The sequence below is a fragment of the Balaenoptera ricei genome, chromosome 4, assembly GCF_028023285.1.
Source record: "Balaenoptera ricei isolate mBalRic1 chromosome 4, mBalRic1.hap2, whole genome shotgun sequence".
NCBI lineage: Eukaryota > Metazoa > Chordata > Mammalia > Artiodactyla > Balaenopteridae > Balaenoptera > Balaenoptera ricei.
In genome coordinates, this window is record NC_082642.1 from 86366655 (window position 1) to 86394497 (window position 27843).

Below are 27843 nucleotides of genomic sequence, written 5' to 3' on the forward strand. Positions count from 1 at the left end.
TGAATACAAATAAATTATCTTTGCTTTACACTGGACACAATCTTTCTCTAGTTTGCTCATATGTTTTTTTTATGTATATAACTTACCTGCCCTCATTGTGGGTTTGTTCTTCATCAGAAAAGTTTTAAGTTTGACCCTCTTTTGTATAGACGTCCTCTATCAAACACCTAATGGAATTCCTCTATTCTTGGCCTGCCTTCCTGTATAATTGCTGGATTTACACTATACTGTGAGACCCCCTAACCATGGCAATATAGTGACAGCTCCCCCAAAGCAATCTTATCACTTGAGAAGTCACTAACATTTTAATCCTATAGATGATGGATAATTAGTTAGTCAAATTTACTTATTTTAAATCTAGCAGGAAATGAAACAGCAGTGACCTCTGCAAAACTATCTGCTTCCCTTATGATACATTCAATAGGTATATCTAACCTAGTTAGAGGTTTGAAATTACTTACGATCATGCTCTGTGACATTGTTAGCATCTTTACCAGGAGACTGGTACCCTCTTAGAACTTACTTTTGGCAGTAGGCTACCGAAATGTTGACTTATAACCTGGAAGGATTTTCCACTTAGGGCAAAATGGTAACTTCCTTCTCTGCTGTTATCAGAAACTTCTTCCCTGATGTTAATGTAATTGTCCTGCAAAGCAAGACACAGTAATTTTAGACTTGATAGAGTGGTTAGGACCACAAACATATCTGAGCGAAGGCAACAATGACAGTCTGGGATCTCTCTTTAAAAGTCACACTCCAGCCCTGATTCCTCAGAGAAACACTTTCTCTTTGCTGGATCAATCTTTGCACATCAACAGCCTCTAGTGAACAGGGGGGTAGCACTTACTCACGTCCTGTTCTCATCCTGAGATTTGATCTCAGTGAGTCCCAGAGAAAAGCACATTTCACACATTTCAAGTATAAAATACAAAAGCATTGCAGCTTAACAAATCTCTCCCTGAGGTGAGAACTTTCCTTTTTTTTTTTTTTTACAGAATTAACATTGTTTCACAAGGACACAATAGAGATAGGATACTGACAAGATTGGAGATAATTGAATAAAACTTCTTCCCACCCTGAAGATATAGTCTGGTTTTCCAATGCACACAGCAGTGTCTCTCTTAGGGACTAAATCCCCTTTGAACCCAGTGGGATGGCTGGCAAGCAAGGGAAAAAATGGAAAATTAGACTTGCAGCCCCACTTACTATATTCTTTCTAAAGACTTTTTTTAAGTTTAAAAGAATGTATTATTTCCAGCACCCAGGAAAGCACCATACCTTAAAGCTCAGCAGGAATGGTATGGGAAAATGATATAACTGAGTTCTTTGAACTGTATACATGTTAGACATTTGGAGAAGTATGTTGACCCTAGGTCACCTCTACACCTCTGCCAGTCAAAGCTGCTCAGTAGCCAACACTGTGTGACGAGTTAGATAATATGGCAGAAGGTCTGCTTTTAGGTATACCTGATTCCTATATGCAATATGTTTCTTCTCTTCGACTAATTGCCAAGATATAGATGCTGATGAGGACTCAGTAGTTTCATTTGCTTCAATGAGAATGACTTTCTGGCTTTCAGAAACCATTCCAGACTTTCTGGCCACTGTTATTGCAGTCTGAAGATTGTCACCTAGAAGAAAGGAAAAGTATCCCAAGATGAGATCGAAGAGACAGAACCAATTCACGTAGAACCTAGAAAGCTAGGGTAAGGAGTTCAGACCTTATTTTTGGTGCAAGAAGAGATAGTCTCTAAGTTCTCTCTCAGCCCTGACCTTCCATGATTCTGTGATCCCTTTTCTTATTATTGCTGCTTTTCATCTGGTTACTTTATGACTTACTAGTATATTTTTGCCAGGGAGTGGGAAGTAAAATTAAAAAGGAAAAGTTCAAATATGTTTCTGTTATTTGGCAACAGCTTAGTAAATGTTTAGCAAAACTCTACTGGTTTAATATGACATCTGATGGTTCCACTTCCAGCTAATATGGAGTAAGTCCACTAGAATCTATTTCTCCCACTGATTACACTGGAAAACTCTGGAAAAAATATCATTTAAAAAACCTACCTGAGGACTTTGAAAAGTAAACACAAATGGCAGAATGCGAAAGGGAGTCAAATTTGGAGAAATAATCTACAAGGTGGAGAGATTCTCAGCTTTTTTTCTCTTTCCTCTCACATAATTTGACCTGAGTGTGAGCCCCAGTCCCAGAGCTGTGCAGATAGCTAAAACTCCAAGAAAAACCTACTTTTTCTGGCCAAAGGAACAAGGAAAGGGGCACTGGAGGGCTGAAGAGTTGTGAGGGAAATCCTAGAAAGAAGAGAGCTAGACAAGGAGACTAATTCAGTATATGAACTATGTAAGCCCCAAGCTCAACCCAGAGCTGTGCACGTGCAGAGCAAACCCGAAGAAGGATAGCAAAAGCTTCAAGAATTGAACTATGATATTAATCACCTCCCATATTCCAGAGTTTTACGTGCTAAAACAAAAACCTCAACATTCTCTAGAGGATTTTAACAGGATCCAAAGTATCCCAACATAATATTCAAAATGTTCAGGATTCTCAACATGTGAAAAACCTGGAAAATCTGGCCAATTCTCAAGAAAAAACAATTCAATAGTTGCCTGTCCCGAGATGACCCAGATGTTGGAATTATCAGGCAGTGCTTTTAAAGCAGCTATTGTAATCCTCCTCCATGTGGTGAAGGTTAATACTCTTGAAATAAATGACAAGATAGAAGTTCTCAACTGAAAAAGCAAAGAACAAAGATTGAAGAATATCAAAAGAACTCACATTCATGTCATTAGAGCCCAAGAAGGAGAGGAGAAAGATTGGAACAGGAAAAAAATTTTTTGAAGAAATAATAGCAGAAAACTTCCTAAATATGGTAAAAGATTTAAATTTACAGATTCAAGAAGCTCAGTGAATCCCAAACAAGATAAATTCAGTGAAAACCACACCTAGACACATAATCAAGCTGCTAAAAAACCGAAGATAAAGCAAATATCTTAGGAGCAGCTAGGGAAAACAATAAATTACATATAAGGAAACAATAATTCAAATTATCACAGATTTCTCATCAAAAACCATGAAGGCTAGATAACAGTGCAACATCTTTAAAGTGCTGAAAGAAAAAAATTGTCAATTCAGACTCCTATAGCTAATGAAAATATCCTCAGGAATGAAAGAGAAATAAAGATATTCTTAGATAAGGGAACCTAAGATAATTTGTGCCAGCAGATACACTCAAAAATAAATGCTTAAAGAAGTTCTTTAGGCTGAAAGGAAATGATACCAGAGGGAAACTTGCAACATAAGACATGAACATTTAGGAACAGAAATAATAAAGAGCTGGATAAATATAAAGTCAATTTTTCTTCACTTATGTTCTCCAACTCTTGACTGTTGAAATTAAAAACTCTAACATTGTCTGGTGGGGTTTCATTGTATGTCATACACATGTATATACAACAGTAACAGAGGAGAGAAAGTAGGGAATGTTTATGATGATAAGCCTTCTTGAAAGGGTAGGTACAGATATTGTGATTCGTAGAGCAACCACTTAAAATAAATAATGTAACAACTGGCTGGCTATCCCTAACATGGTTTCTCCCAGGGGTTTCTACCAAAATACTTTGAGAATCCTCAAAAGAGCTAACTGGGGGGAAGGAGATGCTCTAGCCTGAGATCAGAAGAGTACAGGGAGCCCTGAGAGTGAGAGGCTCTTCCACATGCCTCAGCAGGGCAACAACGGCCATCTGCTTTGCAACACAGACCTTTCTGCCATCTGTCACCTGCGAGAGGTCTGTTGTTTAGGACATGCAGCCCAGGCCTGATCCTCAACTATCTCACAAAAAAAGATAAAAACCTACTTAAGAAATTCCAGTAGCTAGATAAGGAAATATAATGCAGAACAACCAGAACATGACTGGTAAAGTAGGCTAGCTGCTGGAGACAGAAGAAAGCTTCATTAAAAATAATGAGAGCACTTAGGAAACTCAAATGGAGCACAGGGAAAAAATGGTTTTCTAAAGTCACTCCTACCCCAAAACACAATTTAAGAACTTCACAGTTAAAAAGGTGATTTGAAGGAGATCATCCTCATTTTTGATACCGGAGTTTGCAGTTTGAAAAAATTCAGTGCAAAAAAAGAACTCTTAAAGCTCAGAGCAAAATTATAAAAATATGAGAATTACATAAGATAGACTAAAAAGATGTATGTACAACATGGGGAATATAGCCAATATTTTGTAGTAACTGTAAATGGAATATAGCCTTTAAAAATTATATGAAAAAATTTAAAATATGAGTTACAAGAAAAAAAGGTAAGAGACCAAGAGGATAGATCCAGGAAGCCTGTCATGTGAATAATGGAAATTCCAGAAGGGAAAAAGGAAAGAGAGAGAACAAAAGCCCTAATTAGCAATAGAAGAAATTTTCCTGAGAAGAAGAAGACAGATTAAAAATGCTCACAATGTTCCAGACTAAATTAATGAAAAAAGACAAACATATAGGCACACCTTGGTAACATTTCTACACTCTAAAGTTAAAGAAAAAAGATTACATGTAAACGGAACAAGTTACCTACAGTGGACTCCACTGGCCCTGTGATATGCAATACCAAAAACCGGAAGACAAAAGAATAAAACCTACAGACCATTAATAAAAAAGGACTCTGTGTATAAAATAGATAACTAATAAGGACCTACTGTATAGCACAGGGAACTCTACTCTGGAATGTAGAGTCCTCTACATTAGTAGTGTAATATAGGTCTCTGTAATGACCTATATGGGAAAAGAACCTAAAGAAGAGTGGATACATTATATGTATTGACATATGTATAACTGATTCACTTTGCTGTACACCTGAAACTAACAAAACATTATAAATCAACTATACTCCAATAAAATTTTTTTTAAAAATGTACTCTAACCCAAACATCCTATACCTAGGCAAGACACCATTCACCTATCAGAGCAAAGAAAGATATTTCAGGGTATATAAAAGATCAGAGAGCATATCACCCTTCCAACCCATCCAAGGACAATTCTTCCGAAAAATTACAACCAAGCAAGGAAAGAAGCAGAACAGAAATTTCAATATGAAAGAAGAAGTGAAGAGGGAGTGTTGTGAGCGATGAGCTCTTACTTCTACATAAATCTAACTGGTAAAGGATAGATTCTGAGACTGTGTAAAATCAGTGCTAAATAAAAATTTTGAAACAGAAGGGTCATAATGTAAGGGGAATTCTAATAAGTAGTAAACTAACTCAGCAGCACCTAGAAGCTGGACTGAGGGGCTAAGAAGGGAGAGGGAAAAAGTGATCCAAAAGTCTCTTGGATTGGGGTGTGTGGTAGTGGAGGGGGATGGAGAAGCACCGAAGGGGAGGGGAATGTATTTTCGAATTTCCAGCATCAAATTGGGTTCAAGGACAGTGGGATAGGGAGAGAGTGTTTTGATGGGGCAAGACTGTTTCTTGATGCCAGAATTCATAGAGTTAAATGCATCTGACTTCAAGAGCAGAGAAAGGGAAGGCAATACACCCTCAAAAAACATGAATGCATTAGGAAATCATTGGCTCTCCACTCGGAAGCATTCATTAAGAAATTTCACACATTTCTCTTGCACGATCCTTTCTCACTGCTCCCTTGTTTGTGATTTGGACTTTGGGAGTGGGAGAAGGGACAGAATTTTTTAATCTCCAGAATTGTAGCTCTCATTGATGGGCCTTCAGTGTATTTTACAGACCACAATGACTAATCATTCTTCTTCTCCGAACATTTGATAATAAAAATCAACATCTTTGCATGGCTTATGTCTTCTTATTCAGGTGTTATTTCAAACGTTCCCTCTCAGAAAGGACACCTCATCTAAAGTAGCTGGTCAGACACACTTTACCACATCACCTGTTTTATGTACCTCATAACACTTATTGGTAGCTGTTTATTCAATTGAATGATTGATTTTCTATCTTAACCCACGTGAAAGGAAGCTCAGAGTAATAACTTTGCCTATTTTGTTGTCCATGTCCAGTGTCTAGAACAGTGTCTGGCCCATAGTAGCAAGTCAACAAGATTTGCTAAATGAGTGAATCTCTGTCTATTTCCACATCAAATTCTTCCTGTTTTCACGCACACTTTGTTCTATACCTGTGATCATTACGGTCCTTATCCGGGCTGAGATGAGCTCTTCAAGGGCAGGTTTTGTCTCTTCCTTCAGTCGATTCTCCAAGATCAGCAATCCCAGAAATATCAGGTCTGATTCTACCTGGTCCCTGGAAGTATATGGATGATTGAACAGAAATCACACATTATAGTCTTTCTTACAGGAAGCAAAACAAGAACAAAGTCAGGTATCTTCCTCTCAGAGTGGTCCCCACTCATTCACACACCATTCCTGGGGTACTGAATGTGTGCATGAACTATCCAGAAAGAAAACAGGAGGGGGCACAAGGATAGAGAGACTTTTGCTCTGACAGAACTGAAAGGAAGAGAGGATGCTTATTAAGAACGAGATTAACTTTAATCTTTGTAGAGAATGAATTAAATAACCACAAAGCTGCCTTCCATCTGCTGTGGTGATTTTCATCACCACACCTGTTAAAAACCACCAGGGAGTTCTAGCTCTGGTAGAAAACACCATTAAAAATAAGTGAGGCAGGGCACCTTCAAGATGGCAGAGGAGTAAGATGTGGAGAATACCTTCCTCCTCACAAATGAGAAATACATCTACATGTGGAACAACTACTGCAGAACACCTACTGAACACTGGCAGAAGACCTCAGACTTCCCAAAAGGCAAGAAACTTCCCATGTACATGGCCATGTGGCTGACAGGGTCTTGGTGCTCTGGCCGAGTATCAGGCCTGAGCCTCTGAGGTTGGAGAGCCGAGTTCAGGACATTGGTCCACCAGAGACCTCCTGGCCCCATGTAATATCAAATGGTGAAAGCTCTCCCAGAGATCTCCATCTCAAGGCAAAGACCCAGCTCCACTCAATGACCAGCAAGCTACAGTGCTGGACACCCTATGCCAAACAACTAGCAAGACAGGAACACAGTCTTACCCGTTACCACAGAGGCTGCCTAAAATCATAGTAAGTTCACATACACCCTGAAACACACTACCAGACATGGTCCTGCCCACCAGAATGACAAGATCCATCCTCATCCACCAGAACACAGACACTAGTCCCCTCCACCAGAAAGCCTACACAACCCACTGAGCCAACCTTAGCCACTGGGGGCAGACACCAAAAACAGTGGGAACTATGAACCTGCAGCCTGCAAAAAGGAGACCCCAAACACAGTAAGTTAAGCAAAATGAGAAGACAGAGAAACACACAGCAGATGAAGGAGCAAGGTAAAAACTCACCAGACAAAACAAATGAAGAGGAAATAGGCGGTCTTCCTGAAAAATAATTCAGAGTAATGATAGTAAAGTTGACCCCAAATCGTAGAAATAGAATGGAGAAACTACAAGAAACTTTTAACAAGGACTTAGAAGAACTAAAGAGCAAAAAAACAATGATGAACAACACAATAAATGAAATTAAAAATTCTCTAGAAGGAATGAATAGCAGAATAACTGAGGCAGAAGAACGGATAAGTGACCTGGAAGATAAAATAGTGGAAATAACTACCACAGAGCAGAATAAAGAAAAAAGAATGAAAAGAATTGAGGACAATCTCAGAGACCTCTTGGACAACATTAAACACACCAACATTCGAATTATAGGGGTCCCAGAAGAAGAAGAGAAAAAGAAAGCGACTGAGAAAATATTTGAAGAGATTATAGTTGAAAACATCCCAAATACGGGTAAGGAAATAGTCAATCAAGTCCAGGAAGGGCAGAGAGTCCCATACAGGATAAATCCAAGGAGAAACACGCCATGACACATATTAACCAAACTATCAAAAATTAAATACAAAGAAAAAATATTAAAAGAAGCACGAGAAAAGGAAAAATTAACATACAAGAAAATCCCCATAAAGTTAACAGCTGATCTTTTAGCAGAAGCTCTGCAAGCCAGAAGGGAGTGGCAGGACATATTTAAAGTGATGAAAGGGAAAAACCTACAACCAAGATTACTCTACACAGCAATGATATCATTCAGATTTGATGGAGAAATTAAAACCTTTACAGATAATCAAAAGCTAAGAGAATTCGGCAACACCAAACCAGGTCTACAACAAATGCTAAAGGAACTTCTCTAGGCAGAAACACAAGAGAAGGAAAAGACTTAAAATAACAAACCCAAAATAATTAAGAAAGTGGTAATAGGAAAATACATATCGATAACTACCTTAAATGTAAATGGATTAAATGCTCCAACCAAAAGACAGACTGGCTGAATGGATACAAAAACAAGACCCGTATATATGCTGTCTACAAGAGACCCACTTCAGACCTAGGGACACATATAGACTGAAAGTGAGGGGATGGAAAAAGATATTCCATGCAAATGGAAATCAAAAGAAAGCTGGAGTAGCAGTTCTCATATCAGACAAAATAGACTTTAAAATAAAGACTATTACAAGAGACAAAGAAGGACACTACATAATGATCAAGGGAGCAATCCAAGAAGAAGATATAACAATTGTAAATATTTATGCACCCAACATAGGAGCACCTCAATACATAAGGCAAATGCTAACAGCCATAAAAGGGGAAATTGACAGTAACACAATAATAGTAGGTGACCTAAACACCCCACGTTCACCAATGGACAGATCATCCAAAATGAAAATAAATAAGGAAACACAAGCTTTAAATGACACATTAGACAAGATAGACTTAATTGATATTTATAGGACATTCCATCCAAAAACAACAGAATACACTTTCTTCTCAAGTGCTCATGGAACATTCTCAAGGATAGATCCTATCTTGGGTCACAAATCAAGCCTTGGAAAATTTAAGGAAATTGAAATCATATCAAGTATCTTTTCTGACCACAATGCTATGAGACTAGATATCAATTACAGGAAAAAATCTGTAAAAAATACAAACACATGGAGGCTAAACAATACACTACTTAATAACCAAGAGATCACTGAAGAAATCATAGAGGAAATCAAAAAATACCTAGAAACAAATGACAATGAAAACACGATGACCCCAAACCTATGGGATGCAGCAAAAGCAATTCTGAGAGGGAAGTTTATAGCAATACAATCCGACCTAAAGAAACAAGAAACATCTCAACTAAACAACCTAACCTTGCACCTAAAGCAATTAGAGAAAGAAGAACAGAAAAACCCCAAGGTTAGCGGAAGGAAAGAAATCATAAAGATCAGATCAGCAATAAATGAAAAAGAAATGAAGGAAACAATAGCAAAGATCAATAAAACTAAATGCTGGTTCTTTGAGAAGATAAACAGAATTGATAAACCATTAGCCAGACTCATCAAGAAAAAAAGGGACAACACTCAAATCAACAGAATTAGAAATTAAAAAGGGGAAGTAACAACTGACATGCAGCAATACAAAGGCTCATGAGAGATTACTACAAGCAACTATATGCCAATAAAATGCACAACTTGGAAGAAGTGTACAAATTCTTAGAAAAGCACAACCTTCCGAAACTGAACCAGGAAGAAATAGAAAATATAAACAGACCAATCACAAGCACTGAAATTGACACTGTGATTAAAAATCTTCCAACAAACAAAAGCCCAGGACCAGATGGCATCACAGGCGAATTCTATGAAACATTTAGAGAAGAGCTAACACCTATCCTTCTCAAACTCTTCCAAAATATAGCAGAAGGAGGAACACTCCCAAACTCATTCTACGAGGCCACCATCACCCAGATACCAAAACCAAAGATGCCACAAAAAAACAAAACTACAGGCTAATATCACTGATGAACATAGATGCAAGAATCCTCAACAAAATACTAGCAAACACAATCCAACAGCACATTAAAAGGATCATACACCATGATCAAGTGGGGTTTATCCCAGGAATGCAAGGATTCTTCAAAATACGCAAATCAATCAATGTGATATACCATATTAACAAATTGAAGGAGAAAAACCTTATGATCATCTCAATAGATACAGAAAAACTTTTGACAAAATTCAACACCCATTTATGATAAAACCCCTCCATAAAGGAGGCACAGAGGGAACTTACCTCAAAATAATAAAGGTCGTATATGACAAACCCACAGCCAACATTGTTCTCAATGGTGAAAAACTGAAACCATTTCCACTAAGATCAGGAACAGGACAAGGTTGCCCACTCTCACCACTATTATTCAACATAGTTTTGGAAGTTTTAGGCACAGCAATCAGAGAAGAAAAAGAAATAAAAGAAATCCAAATCAGAAAAGAAGTAAAACCTTCATTGTTTGCAGATGACATGATACTATACATAGAGAATCCTAAAGATGCTACCAGAAAACTACTAGAGCTAATCAATGAATTTGGTAGAGTAGCAGGATACAAAATTAATGCACAGAAATCTCTTGCATTCCTATGCACTAATGATGAAAACTCAGAAAGAGAAATTAAGGAAACACTCCCATTTACCATTGCAACAGAAAGAATAAAATACCTAGGAATAAACCTACCTAAGGAGACAAAAGACCTGTATGCAGAAAACTATAAGACACTGATGAAAGAAATTAAAGACTATAAAAACAGATGGAGAGATATACCATGTTCTTGGATTGGAAGAATCAACATTGTAAAATGACTCTACTACCCAAAGCAATCTACAGATTCAGTGCAATCCCTATCAAACTACCAATGGCATTTTTCACAGAACTAGCGCAAAAATTTTCACAATTTGTATGGAATCACAACAGACCCTGAATAGCCAAAGCAATCTTGAGAAAGAAAAAAGGAGCTGGAGGAATCAGGCTCCCTGATTTCACACTGTACTACAAAGCTACAATAATCAAGACAGTATGGTACTGGCACAAACACAGATATATAGATCAATGGAACAGGATAGAAAGCCCAGAGATAAACCCATGCACATATGGTCACCTTATCTTTGATAAAGGAGGCAAGAATATACAATGGAGAAATGACAGCCTCTTCAATAAGTGGTGCTGGGAAAACTGGACAGCTACATGTGAAAGAATGAAATTAGAACACTTCCTAACACTATACACAAAAATAGACTGAAAATGGATTAAAGGCCTAAATGTAAGGCCAGACACTATAAAAGTCTTAGAGGAAAACACTCTAGAGGAAAACACTTGGAGGCAGAACACTCCATGACATAAATCACAGCAAGATTCTTTTTGACCCACCTCCTAGAGAAATGGAAATAAAAACAAAAATAAATAAAGGGACCTAATGAAACTTAAAAGCTTTTGCACAGCAAAGGAAACCATAAACAAGATGAAAAGACAACCATCAGAATGGGAGAAAATATTTGCAAATGATGCAACTGACAAAGGATTACTCTCCAAAATATACAAGCAGCTCATGCAGCTCAATATCAAAAAAAAAAAACCCAATCCAAAAATGGGCAGAAGACCTAAATAGACTTTTCTCCAAAGAAGATATAGAGATTGCCAAGAAACACACAAAAGGATGCTCAACATCATTAATCATTAGAGAAATGCAAATCAAAACTACAATGAGGTATCACCTCACACTGGTCAGAATGGCCATCATCAAAAAATCTACAAACAATAAATGCTGGAGAGGGTGTGGAGAAAAGGGAACCCTCTTGCACTGTTGGTGGGAATGTAAATTGATACAGCCACTATGGAGAACAGTATGGAGGTTCATCAAAAAACTCAAAATAGAACTACCATATGACCCAGTAATCCCATTACTGGGCATATACCCTGAGAAAACCATAATTCAAAAAGAGTCATGTACCAAAATGTTCATTGCGGCACTATTTACAATAGCCAGAACATGGAAGCAACCTAAGTGTCCATCGACAGATGAATGGATAAAGAAGATGTGGCACGTATATACAATGGAATATTACTCAGCCATAAAAAGAAATGAAATTGGGGGATTCCCTGGTGGCGCAGTGGTTAAGAATCTGCCTGCCAATGAAAGAGACACAGGTTCGTGCCTTGGTAAGGGAAGTTCCTACATGCCGCAGAGCAACTAAGCCTGTGCACCACAACTACTGAGCCTGAGATCTAGAGCCCGCAAGCCACAACTACTGAGCCCACATGCCACAGCTACTGAAGCCTGTGCGTCTAGAGCCTGCACTCCACAACAAGTGAAGCCACGAGAATGAGAAGCCTGTGCACCACAACGAAGAGTAGCCCCCACTCACTGCAACTAGAGAAAGCCCGCACACAGCAATGAAGACCCAACACAGCCAAAAATAAATAAATAAATAAATTTATATTAAAAAAAAAAAAAAAAAGAAACGAAATTGAGTTATTTGCAGTGAAGTGGACGGACCTAGAGTCTGTCATACAGAGTGAAGTACGTCAGAAAGAGAAAAACAAATACCATATGTTACGCATATATATGGAATCTAAAAAAAAAACAGAAAAACAAAATGGTTCTGAAGAGCTTAGGGGCAGGACAGGAATAAAGATGCAGAAGTAGAGAATGGACTTGAGGACATGTGGAGGGGGAAGGGTAAGCTGGGACGAAGTGAGAGAGTGGTATGGGCATATATACACTACCAAATGTAAAATAGCTAGTGGGAAGCAGCCGCATAGCACAGGGAGATCAGCTTGGTGCTTTGTGACCGCTTAGAGGGGTGGGATAGGGAGGGTGGGAGGGAGACACAAGAGGGAGGAGATATGGGGATATATGCATACGTATAGCTGATTCACTTTGTTATACAGCAGAAACTAACACACCATTGTAAAGCAATTATACTCCAATAAAGATGTTTAAAAAAAAAATAAGTGAGGCACAAGGTAAATAAAACAAAAAACCAGTTTCTCTAGAAATCAAAGCTAGAGAAATCTATGGTATTTTAGTCCCAAGAGGCATGAGGCCATAATCTCAAAAAAGGAGCCCTTCTTTTGAAGCCAATCTCTCTCCCTCCCTGTCTCTCTCTGCCTCTCAGCAGGTAGCATTGCTTCTCTACATAAAGTGTGAATGTTTCTGCAAACAAATAAATTCTCCGAGGCTCCTGACCATCACAAGAACATTTCCAAAACCTTCCACAGGACCAAGTGCAGGGGAGCATATTTGGGATTGTGGTTTCAAAGATTCTTCCATGATTCATTTATCTGAGACCCAGATACCTCTAGCAGACACAAGAGCAAGGCACCAGTACCGCCCAATTCTGGTCGAAATACAGATGAAAGCAAAAAAACCAACCTGCCTTGCTTGTCTCAGTGCTGGGCCTCACTTCAATCAGGGGCCCGAACTAGAATTAGGGGTACTCTCCAGGACACCGCTAACACCTCCACTGGAGTGACAGAAAGTGGACACAGCTGAACTACTCACCTCAGAGCTGGCTCAGAAGGATAGCACTTCCTATTCTTCTGAACCTGGCATTTAAGTCTCTCCATAATCTGATTCCAAATGATCTTTCCAGCTTCATCTGTCACTTAATTCTTTATCCATCCCGACCTCCAGCCAAGTTGGACCACTTACCATGGGTGTACTCCGTACACAACGATCTCCGAACATTTGCTCTAGGCGCCGTAAGACATTTCCTCTTATTTCATGGAGAAGGTTATAAGTTCCCTTTATCTGCCATTGAAACCCTTCCTATATTTTGAACCTGAGCTCACATGCACCTCCCCATAGAGACTTCCCCAGAGAGAAACACTTGCTACCTCAACATATTACTTCTACCTCAGTTTAGCTTGTATTTTATTTGTCCATATATTATCATTTGTTGCTATCTGATCTGTCTCTCTGTCTCAGCTCCTTAAGGGCAACCTTTCTCAGTTCAGTGACAAGTTCAACAATAGTCATGCGGTGCCCATCACAGAGGAGGTGCTCGGCAAACATTTGCCAGTTGAAATGCTCTACTGTCTGCTGTAACCATTTTTCGCCAGGTGACCTAGGAAAATTTACTTCCTCTTTCAGAATTTCTACTACCAGAGGGTTCTCACAGGAACTGAAGTCAACCAGTCTGTCAGATCAATGACCATTTAGTGAACACACAAATAAGTGCAAGGAACAGGTCTCTGGAAAGGGGAAGAGAATATGCAGGGACTATAGTAGCTCCTGACTCCAGAGACTTGACATTCAACTTGGGGGAAAAGATTAGACCTGACCACTTTGGTTACATGGAAGGCTGGGAAAGTATCATGATCATGTGCAAATAAGAGTCCTATGCCATCAAAGAGGAAGGTGAAATCATTTCTGGGTGGAGTGATTGGAGAAGCTTTACGAGAGGAGGTGATATTTGAGCTGCTCTTTGAAGGATAACTTAGTTGATGCTTGACTCAGGTCCTCTAATCTTTCTAGTGGTCCTCATACACAGGCATCAGGTTTTAGACATTTTCAGAGATGACTGACATGGTCCAACCACAAGGCACCAGATCGGGCCAAGAAAATGGCTGCAGGGTCAAGCATGTGATAAAGTCTGCAACCCACTTTGGCACTCGTTTTTCTGGTTCCTCTGGCACATGGCCTTCGTAGGGTTCAGTGCACAGTAATCAGGAGACCAGCATTCTACTCCCAGCTCTGAGACTACCTTACTGTGTAACTATGGGCAAATCATTTTCCTTGTCTGGCAATCTATCTCTACTTTTATAAAAGCAGGTGGTGAAACTAACGGATCTGCAAAGTCTCTTCTAGCTCTAACATGACATGATTCTTCTTTTCATTCAATCTGAGCCAGAAAATAAAGAGAAGATGTAGTCCCTTGAAGGGGCTCATGCTCTGTAACTTGGAATAGCATGCTATCTTTTCCTGCTTCCTGCACAGACATTATACCTCCTCCTGAAGCACCTAAAAATAATGAAGAACGGGGAGTGTAATACAAAGGAGCATTGTCACTCCTGTGATTACACTTCATGTTCTTAAAATCCATGTGATTTTTAAAAGGTGAAATATGCATAAAGCGAACGAAGAACCATCAAAGAAATTATGATATCAGTGCTGGAAGCACTCTGAGTAAACACACACACACATGCACACACACACACCCCAGAAAGAATGTTCTGCTCTCATCATGGATTAGAAAGGCTAGGTAAATTGACTTAACTAGAAGTATGTATAGTGGTGATGTGTCTTTAACACAAGATTGGCAGATTGACGACCTAAGCTCAGATCCTACCAGTGAACTTGGGTATAGACGTTACCAGATTTTGAAAAGTTGGAATTTCAACGCTGTGAGAGTCAACTGTTACTCTCTTGTGTGTCACCATTTCCCACTGCCCATGTGCCTCTGCCTGAGTGCTTTGTTACATGCACAAGCCCTGAAGCCATGAGTTTGAAACTTGATTTGCAAATATTTTATTATAATAATCAGAAGCAGCAGCTTAGCAGCCAGAATCTTGATAACATGTGTCAACAGGCTCTCAGGAAACAAAGTTTCATTCCCAATTCTGCCGCATCACAGACCCAAGTTTCCTCTTCTTTAAAATGTGAGATCCAATCTCAAAGGTCACTTTTAGCTCTCTGATTTGAGTGAACTGGGTTGATTAAATTACAACAAACATCCAGAATGTAATAACCAAAGTTTTAAGAGTCACAGTAAGCTGGCCCACTCTCCTGGGGCCAGTAAGTCCAGGGATCCAACATGCAATGACTTTGGATGAGCCATTTCCCACTCTGGGCCTCACCCACCATTCACAAAGAGACAAGGTTGGGACACATCAGTGATTCTTATCAGGGGCGATACTGCCCCTAGAGGACATTTTGGAAACTTTTTAGACGTGCAAAATGTTACCCTGCATCCCACATTACTTTTGAATATTTTACAGGACATTCAAGGACACTAAAATATTGTTGATACTTTCCTAAGCCAGTACAGAATTATACTGTTTATTTCACACTATTATTATACTATTTAGTGTACTGTTTTTTATAGTAAATATAATACAACTATATTATAATAAGCAAATATAAAATTGTTTATACTTCTCCTAGCTCTGTTTTACATATAAACACAAAGTATTCTGTACACATTTTTAAGATTCTATTGAGTTTTCCAGGAATGTGACTACCATATACAATGAGAGGAGGGTGTACTATTTTATTCCACTTTCCCAAGAGTTTTTAGCCATTTCACAGTCACCTTGCTGACAGTAAGACTGCCGGCGGTATTTGAGACTTTGATGTATAACACACCTGTATCAGTCTGCATTCCTGAAAGTTACAGCTCCAATGATTCTACATAGGGTGCAAGAAACATCTTGCTTCATTTTGTTTTAATGGAGTCAGCTGTGTATTTATGGAACTATTTATTACTTTTTATAATGCATTGTAATTTTAGCTTCTATTTGTTCTATATAGAGGGCATTATATTTCTTTTTCACAGAGAATATGTGCAGATCATGTTACATATGAATTTTATTTCCTTATATTAAAGGAAGTGATACATAATACAGTTACAGGAAGAGAGTGTTGAATCTGGCAGGGTTGAAAACAAATATATTAGACCTCCCAAATTTAAAATCCTAAATAACAAAATAAGCCTTGATTATCTCCACAGCAGTGTTACCAATAGTGGCTGACATAGAGTATTGGACATGACATTGAAAATGAAATAAACACCATAGTCTGAAAACAGTGGAAAATAAAACAACACATAAATTTGAATCACTAATTACTCCAGTCCATTTTAGCTTTTGAGCATCCTTATTTTAATCTATACATACCAAAGCTCTCTTTAGTATGGCCTCTCCAGGTTTTTCTTGTGTTTCTACATTACCTAGATTATATATTGAGTCCAAGCTATATTTATTCATTTCATTAAGTTGTGTATTTTTTATCAAGATTTTTTTTCAGACAAGTGTTATGTTTTCTTTCTACAAATTCACCAACTATGATAAAAAATAAAAATAATAAAATCCCAAAATAGCTAATTAATTAATTAAATATCAAAAATAATTTAAAACCAAACTTATATTTGGTTCAAAATGGGGGCATGACCACAACTTCAAACTCTCTGGAACATGGGTTGTATTCATATATCTGTTTTCACAAAGCTGTACAATCACATCATATTTTACAATTTATACAGCTATTTCTCATCAGTTCTCCCAGTCAGTGTTCACATCAGCTTTGTGATTTAGGCAGGGCAGGGATGACTATATCCCCATTTACTAAGTTCAGAGGCATTTCATGCACACAAATTCAGTAAGCTGTGTTGCTGGGTCCACTGCCCAGTCTGGTGCATCTTCCCGCGAAACCATTCTGCTTTATCAAAATTCCCCCCACCCCATTTACCTCATCAAGGCAGTGGTGTGATGGTCCATCTCCAGCTTTTTGTAGGCCAGTCCTATGACCCGGAAGCCCTGTGTCGTGTAAATCTGAAGTTCACTAACAAAACTAGTTGGTACTGTTCAGAAAATAACACAAGATTAGTATGCAACATGAACTCAGCTAGTACTGGGAGAGAAATGCTTTACAAAGAGTTCCAACTCTTGCCCAAGAAAACACACCTCTAAAAATGTACACAAACAAGTCAGTGGGAATGTTAAATATTACTACATTGTCACGGTTGACCTCTTGGGATCCAGTGAAGCAGAAATGAAAAGGAAGCATTCAAAAAATAAAAAAAACAAAAAGAAGAAGAAGAATGGGAAAAGTGTATGATTCTTTTTTTCTCCAGTTTAACCATCAAATATTTATTGAGTCTACTGTGGGTCAGGAATTAGCGATGCAGAGATTACACTGCAATTGCCACTCTGAGGGTCTTTGTCTAGTAGGGTAACAGCCAGTAGACTAACAATACAATCGAATGAGATCCTTGCTATGATCCAGGCAGTTACAGCACGCTATGGAAACACTTGGTGCATCTATCAGACAGGGAGGATGTGATTAGATGGAGAAGGGAAAGGGCATTTTGGCTGAGGGAGCATCATGTGCTCAGACACAGGGCCATGAGACAGCAAACCTTGATAGTTCATCTCAGGGGGAGCACAGGATGTGAAGATAGGAGTGGTAAGGAAACTCTGGGAAGTTTGATAGGAGTCAGATCATGAAGGCCTTAGATATGATCCTAAAGGAGATTATCCTGGAGCCTATGGGAAGCAACCAAAGAATGAAAGCAGGAATGTGCTAACATCATTATACTGTGTGACAGAAAAACCAATCTGGTCACAGTGTGAAGGGTGAATTAGAGTAGGGGACACTGGGGGGCAGGGAACAAATTCACCAACTATGAAGTGATCCAGTGGAGGGATGATGAGGGCCAGAGCTGATGGAGTGACAGCGCCATGGATTAGCAATTGACAAGACAGAGGCACTGAGGGAGAGAGAGGAATCCAGGAAGAATCCTAAACTGGGATGGGGGAGTAGTACTTTCATTCACTAAGATGGGAAATATAGAGAGTGAGAAAGATAAGCTTGGTTTTGGTACCGAGTTTGAGATGCCAGTGAGTCATCCAATTGGTGATGGCCAGTAGGCAATTGGATTCATCGATCAAATGCTGAGGGGACATATGTGGGTTGGAAATACAGATTTGCCCATTGTAATATAAGTCTGTCCACTTACCTGTCTCAGGTTGGCAAAAGCTGGCCACCCTCTCCGGTGCACCTTTCATGAATGCCAGCCAGTCACCCCCCATCTCTTGGGCAATGACTGTCATCCTCTGCAGCGCTGATGAGAATGGGAACTGATGCAGGATTGCAATTCCTGCCACTGGGACCTGGATGAGGGATGGGGAATGGAGAGGGACACACCACATAGCTTCTAGCTGTTGGAAATTAATTACTCCTTTGCCAATCCTTAGTTTAGCAAATAAGGGCAACAAGGTCTCACCAATTTTCATACGTGGAATTCAAAGAAGACACATCTCTGAGCTTTCAAAATTGTGGGCCTGACAGGACTTTCCTTCTGAGTTGGGTTTTGTGGGGTAGAGGGCGGGCAAGGCTTACCTGGCTGGCTGGTTTGCAGGGCTTAACAACCATGGCACATGCCGGTGCTCCCGTGATGTGGAAATCATGCCCGGAAACCACCATTTCCTATTTCAAACAGGATGTTTCACTGTAGAGATTTCTTTCTTGTTCATCCACTAATACTGTGCTCAAATCCTTCCCTTGAGAACATCTCAATCCGTCTCAATGTATTCTCCTCCCGCAGCTACACGGAGGTGAACCAGGCTTAATTCGCCACACACAAAAATAATGCATCGGAAATGCTAGGAACTTGAAGGGCAGACACTTCTGAATTATTCATGCAATTTCTCCTGCTTTCTCTGCTGGAATGTGCTGTATAAAAGCTCATTCTCCATTTCTGAAGGGCCTAACTTGAAAACACTGAGCGTGAGTAGCCCGCACCTTATTGCCTTTTTCTCCTGGTTCACTGTTGCTCGTGCACTTCCTTCTCTGTCTAATTTGGATTCATGGTCCCCAGGGTACAGCAGGGCAGGGACTGTGATATATGTGGTTAATGTTCAGTAGACACTCAGGAATTGCTATAATAAAGACCCTAAAGTATAGTCAAAGGAACCTTTTACCCAAAGCTGCCAAAATGCTTTATAATCATCTCATTGAGTGGCAGAAAAAATCTCAGAGAAGAAATTATAATCTCTACTTAAACGTACAGAAACAGTAACCCAAGAAGAATGGAGAAAGTTACATCAGACTGCTACAGAACCATGTCCTATTAGCGTTCGAAGGGACCCTAAAGACTGTCTCCTTCAGTGGGGCTCACACATGCATCACAGGGGCCTGGAGCTGAACCAGGCTATAGGGGGTGGAGGTGGGCTTGTAGCTAAGTAGGTGGGGATGTGTGTTCCCTAAGCTGTGCTTTTACTCCCCATTTTCTATCTCAACCAGAGTAACTCCAACGATTTGTTTTGTGTAGGATGCTTTTGAATAAAATTTCCTTTTAAGAAAAGATTCCAGCTTTTTTGTTTCTTTTAGGTGAACACTGTTGGTCTAATTCAATCCCCTCATTTTAAAGTTATGGAAAACCCCAACAGGAGAGATGACCTTACGAGGTGAAGGAGTCAATCAGAACAGAGCCAAGACTAGAACCGGGAGAGCCGGATTCCTCGTCCTGAACAAGGTCATTTGATCTGAAATCTACTTCAGAGTCTCAACAAAAGCTCTCATGGTTTTCCCTTTTATTGTCTAGTCTTAGAGACAAAATTAATACTAAAGTAGTAGGAATAAAACTCCTGGTAACAACGAATTATCCTAAGCACTGGGGACAGTGATGTTTCCTAATCCCCATGTTCGAGATAACTCTGAAACCAGACATGGCTCATACTACAGCTGGAAAGGGTTAGAAAGTAATTAGATAATAATTATACTAATACTATTGAGCTGGTAATATATTCCAGGCACAGCACCAGGGATTTTTTTTAATGCGTCCTTCCACTTAATCCTCACAATAACCCTAATATGGAAATACACTGTACAGAGGAGAAAACTGGGGCTTAGATGAGTTTGCCCCTCACTGCCATATGTACTCCATATTGGAGACCTCGCATTTTATGAGTATTGAATAGCTATGATAACACCTGGCTTGGTCTGGCATTGAAGAAGCTTCTTAGAATCTTTGCAGAACAGAAGCTTACCCAGGTAGTAGCTTCAAACATTTTGAGGTCCAGTGGGTCTCCATGGATGGTCCCATCCAGGAGGATCAGAGAATGGCAGCTGGCCATGGCTGCATACAGTGGGCCCCATGGCAAAGCCTTGCCTGAGGCAAAGTTGTGGACTTCCTGGAAGCTAAAGGAGAAAAGGGAAAGGGCTTTAGTCCTATTCCTCCAGGTCAGCATGGAGCTTCTGGAGGTGACCATCCTTTTAAAAAATAAGTTAATATGCTTTGTTACATTACATATCCACACTCTAATCTCCCCAAAAGAATAGTGCTTCATTCATCCATCATCCTTACATAAGTTCAATGAGTATGAGAAAAAATCCTGAGGTTCTTTCAAGCTCTTTCTTCCCTCTTTTCCTTACCCTCTCTCTGGCACTGATTTAAATCCAGAGTTATAGAAAGAGCTAGAAGTATCACCCTTAGTTCTAAGTACATCCACTCCCACCTGAGCTTCCAGACCACTTTATCTCTTATGCTGTGAGACAGAACAGGCTAGCTCATACTATAGCTACTTGTGTATATCTTCAATCTATTCTTCAGGGCAGGGCTGTCTCTTCCATATCTCTCTCTCCAACATATCTGATGTTTGGTCCACAGTAGACAGTCAACAAATATAAGAGCAAATAAATGAATGAGTTGGTTACTGGAAATCTGAAAGACCATAATGGTAAAGAAATGAAATTTTTAAAAGACGTTTTGAAAAGGACACAGCATTCTCCTCTTCCACCCTGACATCTAGGATCTATATTGCAGCCATCATTACCATTGGTTCCTGTAGAAAGTGCCCTCATCTAAAATCTACCGAGATACAACTCAAACATCATATGCAGGGTTCTTTTACTAACTCAGAGTTGAAGTCATCAAGTTTGGCATTGGGCCTACAAAAGGATGTCCTCTGGACCTTATTGGTCAGTCCCTTCTTACATGTGTAGCGCAGTAAGTGGTTCACAAGGCAGGCCATACTGTTTGGTGGACCCTGAGCGGCTGAAGGTGCTTCCTGAATTAAGGCCAAATCTGATTCTTGGAGCCAGTCAGAAGCTACTTGCTCCTCCTCCTCCACATGTCAACTTCCTTCAGATTTGTGGGACAGCTTGGCTGTACCCCCTTTAATACTCCCTTCCTCTGGGATTACACAGGAACCTCTAGCTGTGCTTCCAATGTGCAGTTTCCAGACCTCTGACCTTCCTAGTTACTGTTTCATGAAAGAATTTGTATTTTTTACTATTTATCATAGTTTGTCTTAAAACATGGTCTCCAGGATCAGACTATTATCTCTCATGATATGGACACTGCATTTCCTTCGGTTGCTCTAGAGTTTTGTTCCTGAAAGCATATACATCAGAACGTTAACTCGTAATTCAGCCAAATTTCTTCCTGGTTTCCTCATTCAAGCTTCCTTAAGAGTTCAAAAACCTCTCGACTGATTACTGAGCCTGTTGATCATATCATTATATATTGAAAGATCAAGTTATCTCAGTGGTTACAATATGTCTGTGGTATTTTAGTAAACATCTAAAAGGAAGCAGTCACCATCAGTGATTAACACAGATTCTCAAGCTCACACTGTAAAGCAAACACAGATCAGGAAAAAAGAATCTTATCTTTAAGATGGCACACAAACTGTCTTCCGTATGTAATTCTGAATACACAGTTCTGAGTTTGGGAGGATTGGGCCAGACCCTGGTTTGCACAAAAATGAATAGAACCCTCTGTCATCCCTGACCTTGAACTATTATTTGAATGTTTATGACTTATCAAGACCAGGTAGCTCAGGTAGACTTCCAATAACTTTGAAGTACTTGGCACATTAGGCAGGCCCTCTTTGGAAAAGATAAGAATTATTAGAAATGAGCTTACATTTTACAATAAGATATTTAACAGCGACTAAGTCAAGTGCTGACTGCTTGCTTAGAATTTAATCTGTTTTCTCTTATTCTATCAATTAAATTTGTCAATTAAAAAAATGTTGGGGGAATTCCCTGGTGGTCCAGTGGTTAAAAATCCGCCTTCCATAGCAAGGAACGTGGGTTCGATCCCTGGTCAGGGAACTAAGATCCCACACGCCGTGGGGCAGCTAAGACTGAGCGCCGCAACTACTGAGCCCATGAGTTCTAGAGCCCATGTGCCACAACTAGAGAGCCCGCGTGCTGCAACTACTGAGTCCGTGCACCACAGCTAGAGAGAAGCCTGCACACCACAACGAAGAGCCCACGTACCGCGACTAAGACCTGATGCAGCCAAATAAATAAATAAATACTTTAAAAAATTTTAAAAAACACTTTTAATTGCTCTTTTAGTCATTTAGAGCCAACTTTGACCTTTTTGAAGGAGGGAAAGGAGGGAGGGGGGAAGGAGAGTGACAGTTTGGATTAATCTATCAATAATCTAAATAGTATATCAATTGTTTTTATTTAAATTTGACAAGTCACTTTTAGAAACAGAAAGTTTTAAAAGTTTTGTGAATAAGATGATGCCAATTCAATAAGGAGAAGAGCATTCAAAAGATGGAACATATTAAGTTCACTTTAAATAAACGAACATTTATTGTGCATCTACTATGTGTGCCTGCTATAGTGCTATATGGCATTAGGGACACAAATATAAATAAGAAAAAGACTGCTCTCTGAATGCTCACATATTTGAATAAATGCATACATTTTTTTATAGACACTGAAACAGGAAAATACGAATGAACAAGAAGACCGGGTATATATCCAAATCTATCTTCAAGAGAAAATGAAAAGATCTTTAGAAAGTTACCACTTGTAACAGCCTCCTTCTATAGACTAAAATGGTTAGAAGCACCAGGATTAATTTTTCAACTCCAGAAATGGACTTGTTTATAAAGAATACATTAATATGAAAATGTGTTAAACATATATAATTAAAATATTTTATGGTTAAATCGTATGTCATTTGCATAATGCAGAAGAATCACGATGTACCTCTTATGTATAAGATGCTTTGTGATTTAGGTTGCAAGTATGAGAGGGAAATATTTTCATTAAAAAAACAAAACCTGAGCTCATGCAGCTCAATATCTAAAAAACAAACAACCCCACCAAAAAATGGGAGGAAGATCTAAGCAGACATTTCTCCAAAAAAGACATACAGATGGCTAAGTGGCACATGAAAAGATGCTCAACATCACTAATTATTAGAGAAATGCAAATCAAAGCTACAGTGAGGTATTACCTCACACCGGTTAGAATGGCCATCATCAAAAATTCTACAAACAACAGATGCTGGAGAAGGTGTGGAGAAAATGGAACCCTCTTACCCTGTTGCTGGGAATGTAAATTGATACAGCCACTATGGAGAACAGTATGGAGATTCCTTAAAAAACTAAAAATAGGGCTTCCCTGGTGGCACAGTGGTTGAGAGTCTGCCTGCCAATGCAGGGGACACGGGTTCGAGCCCTGGTCTGGGAGCCACATGCCGCGGAGCAACTGGGCCCGTGAGCCACAACTGCTGAGCCTGCGCGAATGGAGACTGTGCTCTGCAACAAGAGAGGCCGCGATAGTGAGAGGCCCACGCACCGCAATGAAGAGTGGCCCCCGCTCACTGCAACTAGAGAAAGCCCTCATACGGAAACGAAGACCCAACACAGCCAAAAAATAAATAAATAAATAAACAAATTAACTAGGAAAAAAAACAAAAAACAAAAAACAAACAAACAAACAAAAACTAAAAATAGAGCTACCATATAATCCAGCAATCCCATTCCTGGGCATATATCTGGAGAAAACCATAATTCGAAAAGACACATGCACCCCAGTGTTCATTGCAGCACTATTTACAACAGCCAGGTCATGGAAGAAACCTAAATGCCCATCGACAGACGAATGGATAAAGAAGAAGTGGTACGTATATATGATGGAATATTATTCAGCCATAAAAAGGAACGAAATTGGGTCATTTGTAGAGACGTGGATGGATCTAGAGACTGTCATACAGAGTGAAGTAAGTCAGAAAGAGAAAAACAAATATCGTATGTTAACGCATATATGTGGAACCTAGAAAAATGGTACAGATGAACTGGTTTGCAGGGCAGAACTTGAGACACAGATGCAGAGAACAAATGTATGGACACCAAGGGGGGAAAGTGGAGGGAGGGGAGGTGGTGGTGTGATGAATTGGGTGATTGGGCTTGACATGTATATACTGATGTGTATAAAATGGATGACTAATAAGGACCTGCTGTATAAAATAAATAAATAAAATGAAATTCAAAAGCAAAAAAAAAAGACAAAAAAAATTAATTAAAAAAACCCTGAAATCATCTATACCTCAATTTTTTTAAAAAACCCTCAAAACCTGAATTTGTCATATGTTCGTGTTCTGATCAAGCTGGAAGTTGCAGTGGGGAGAAAAAGCAGGCAGAGAAGCAAACTCAAACAAGAGAGCCCCAGCAGAGGGACATGCAAATCTTTACCATGTTAAGTTGTAAACAGTCAAAACGGAGTCCTTTCTGGCCAGAAAAGAGGAGTTTCTGGCAGCCAGAAAGTAGTGTTGCCAGAACTAGAATACCAAGGAAAATGAAGTACACTAGCTGTGGCTCCACAGATGTTCCTCGTCCTGAAATTCAGTGTCTACAAGTCAGGGCAGTGTTCCTCCTAGCACATGGAAAGGCTTCAGTTTGTACAAGGAATGTTACCTCCTTGAAGGACAGTGTCTTGGTACTGTCCAAATGACACACACTGGCCCCAAACTAATATGCTGACAGCAAATCACATTTTAGCAAAGATTTAAATGCAGTGTCAAAACTTGCCCTTTGGGCTTCCCTGGTGGCGCAGTGGTTGAGAATCTGCCTGCCAATGCAGGGGACACGGGTTCGAGCCCTGGTCTGGGAAGACCCCACATGCCGCGGAGCAACTAGGCCCGTGAGCCACAACTACTGAGCCTGCGCGTCTGGAGCCTGTGCTCCGCAACAAGAGAGGCCGCGATAGTGAGAGGCCCGCGCACCGCGATGAAGAGTGGCCCCCGCTTGCCACAACTAGAGAAAGCCCTCGCACAGAAACGAAGACCTAACACAGCCATAAAAATAAATAAATAAAAATTTAAAAATAATACAGACATACACTTTATTAAAAAACAAAAAACAAAAAACTTGCCCTTCATCTCCTGGGTTCTGTGAGTGTCCCGGGGCTGGGACTGGGGTGGAGGAAATATGCATGTTTTAGTGAGCTTTGGAAGTAGTCAAGAAGAGAAATTAAATGAAGATACTCTGGCAACTGCTGCTCACCAAAGCCAGTGCCAAAATCTTTCCATTATTAGTATTCAGGAAAAAAAACACAGAGTTCTGGGAAAAGAGAAATGACAATGCATTTGGTCCCAAGTACTCACCCACTCCTATCACAGGGCACGACTCCCCAGAGATCCAAGCCATCCCTTGTTAAGGTACCTGTCTAAACAGAAACAAGCGCTCGGTTGACTCTGAAGATGCAGCGGCCCCACAGTGACACTGATAAGCTATGTTTTAACAGGAAAATATATGTCACAACACATGATCAAGATCAGCTCTTCAAGGAAGGACACAATAAGGTGGGTATCTGGAGTCCTGGGTGGAAGATTCGATGAACTCATAGCAGTTGTGTGACAAGCTGGCACTTAATCTCTTTGAACTTTAGTGTTCTGAGCAATAAAGGGAAGAAAACGGTACCTGCCTTACATATTTCAGAGGCTTGTTTCGAGAATTTAACAGAAGACTGAATGGATGGGAGAGTCTTTGGTAAGCCTGCTTTTAAGAGCTATGAAGTGGGTGAGTCTCCACAGATATAGAGAACAGACTCATGGTTGCCAAGGAGGGGGGCGGTGGGGGAGGGATGGATTGGGAGTTTGGGATTAACAGATGCAAACTATTATATATAGGATGGATAAAGAACAGGGTCCTACTGTATAGCACAGGGAAATATATTCAGTACCCTGTGATAAACCATAATGGAAAAGAATACGAAAAAGAATATATATATATGTATAGCTGAGTCACTTTGCTGTGCAGCAGAAACTAAACACAACATTGTAAATCAACTATACTTCAATACAATTTTTTAAAAATGGGTGAGTCCCAGCATTTATAGCAAAAGTTAAAAGTATGTCATCAGAAACAAGTAATGGAAGTAGAATTTTTCACTGTTCTAAAGAAATATAGTTTGCTATTTGACATCTATTTGGTAAAAAGGGGTTTGTTGGTATTTCTCTCAGTGCAGTATAGTGATGAAGAGCTTGGACTGGGCTAAAACACCAGCTGTGTGACCTGGGCCAATTATTTAATCCCCCTAAACATCAGAGCCCTTATCAGTAACATGGTCATAATCATATAGGGTTGTTTTAAAAATTAAATGAGATACTACAAAGTGCTTAACTTAATGTCTGGCATAGAGTAAGAGCTGAGAATAATGATAATTGCTCATAATCATTACTTAATTTTTTATTCAAATTCATATCACAATTATCTTTCCTACTCCCTGTTTCCTTTTCCAAGTCCAAGGATAACACGATCCTAGAACCAGAACGTCTTTTCTTATGATGCTAGTTTGATCACGAAATAACATTGAGATGGTGGCAAGAGCCATATTAACCTTCTGTTCTTGGTAGATCTCTCTGATATTCAAGTAATTATAAAATACAGTTCTGATCCCATTAATTCTCTGCTATCAAAAACCTTCACTGTACTGTTTAATGGGTACTGAGTTTCCGTTTGGGAAGAGGGAAGAAGTTCTGGAGATGGATAGTGGTGATGGTTGCACAGAAATGTGAATGCACTTAAAGCCACATAAAAATGGTTAAAACAGTAAATTTTATGTTATGCATCCTATGTCACAATAAAAAATAAATTAAGAAAATGGAAGGCAACAATAAAAAAGAAGAGAAAACACCTTCAATGACTCCCCACTGCCTAAAGAGTATGTAAACCTTTCTTAGCCATACATTTGAAGTCTACAACACCCTCTCCCGTTACTAATGTTCTGCTCTGATCAAAATCACACTCTATTGCTCTCCTGACTCCTTGCCCACTTTCGCCTGCCTACAATGTCCTCGGGTTGTATATCTTTTCGAATTTTCTGTATATTATGATATTTGACATGTTACGAAATCTCTCTCTCTTTTAAATCTATTTTTAATTGTGAAAGCAGTGGTTTACATTATATGTTATAAATAAAATTATATAAGTTTTGTGTGTACAGCATTATAGTTCTACTTCTGTATACCA

General features: G+C 39.4%; 1 protein-coding gene across 3 annotated transcripts in view; it reads right to left on the reverse strand.

The window, feature by feature from the left end:
• ATP13A4 (ATPase 13A4) overlaps nt 1–27843 on the reverse strand; it is a 141126-nt gene that overhangs the window by 25954 nt on the left and 87329 nt on the right. For all 3 annotated transcript variants that reach the window (XM_059920782.1, XM_059920781.1, XM_059920783.1), the window contains exons 13-20: nt 25977–26038; nt 20608–20758; nt 18959–19045; nt 18576–18729; nt 17306–17417; nt 6149–6273; nt 1468–1631; nt 524–646 (exon numbers count right to left, since the gene is read on the reverse strand). In XM_059920782.1, the coding sequence (XP_059776765.1) occupies nt 524–646; nt 1468–1631; nt 6149–6273; nt 17306–17417; nt 18576–18729; nt 18959–19045; nt 20608–20758; nt 25977–26038 (978 nt within the window). The remainder of the gene's footprint in view (nt 1–523; nt 647–1467; nt 1632–6148; nt 6274–17305; nt 17418–18575; nt 18730–18958; nt 19046–20607; nt 20759–25976; nt 26039–27843) is intronic.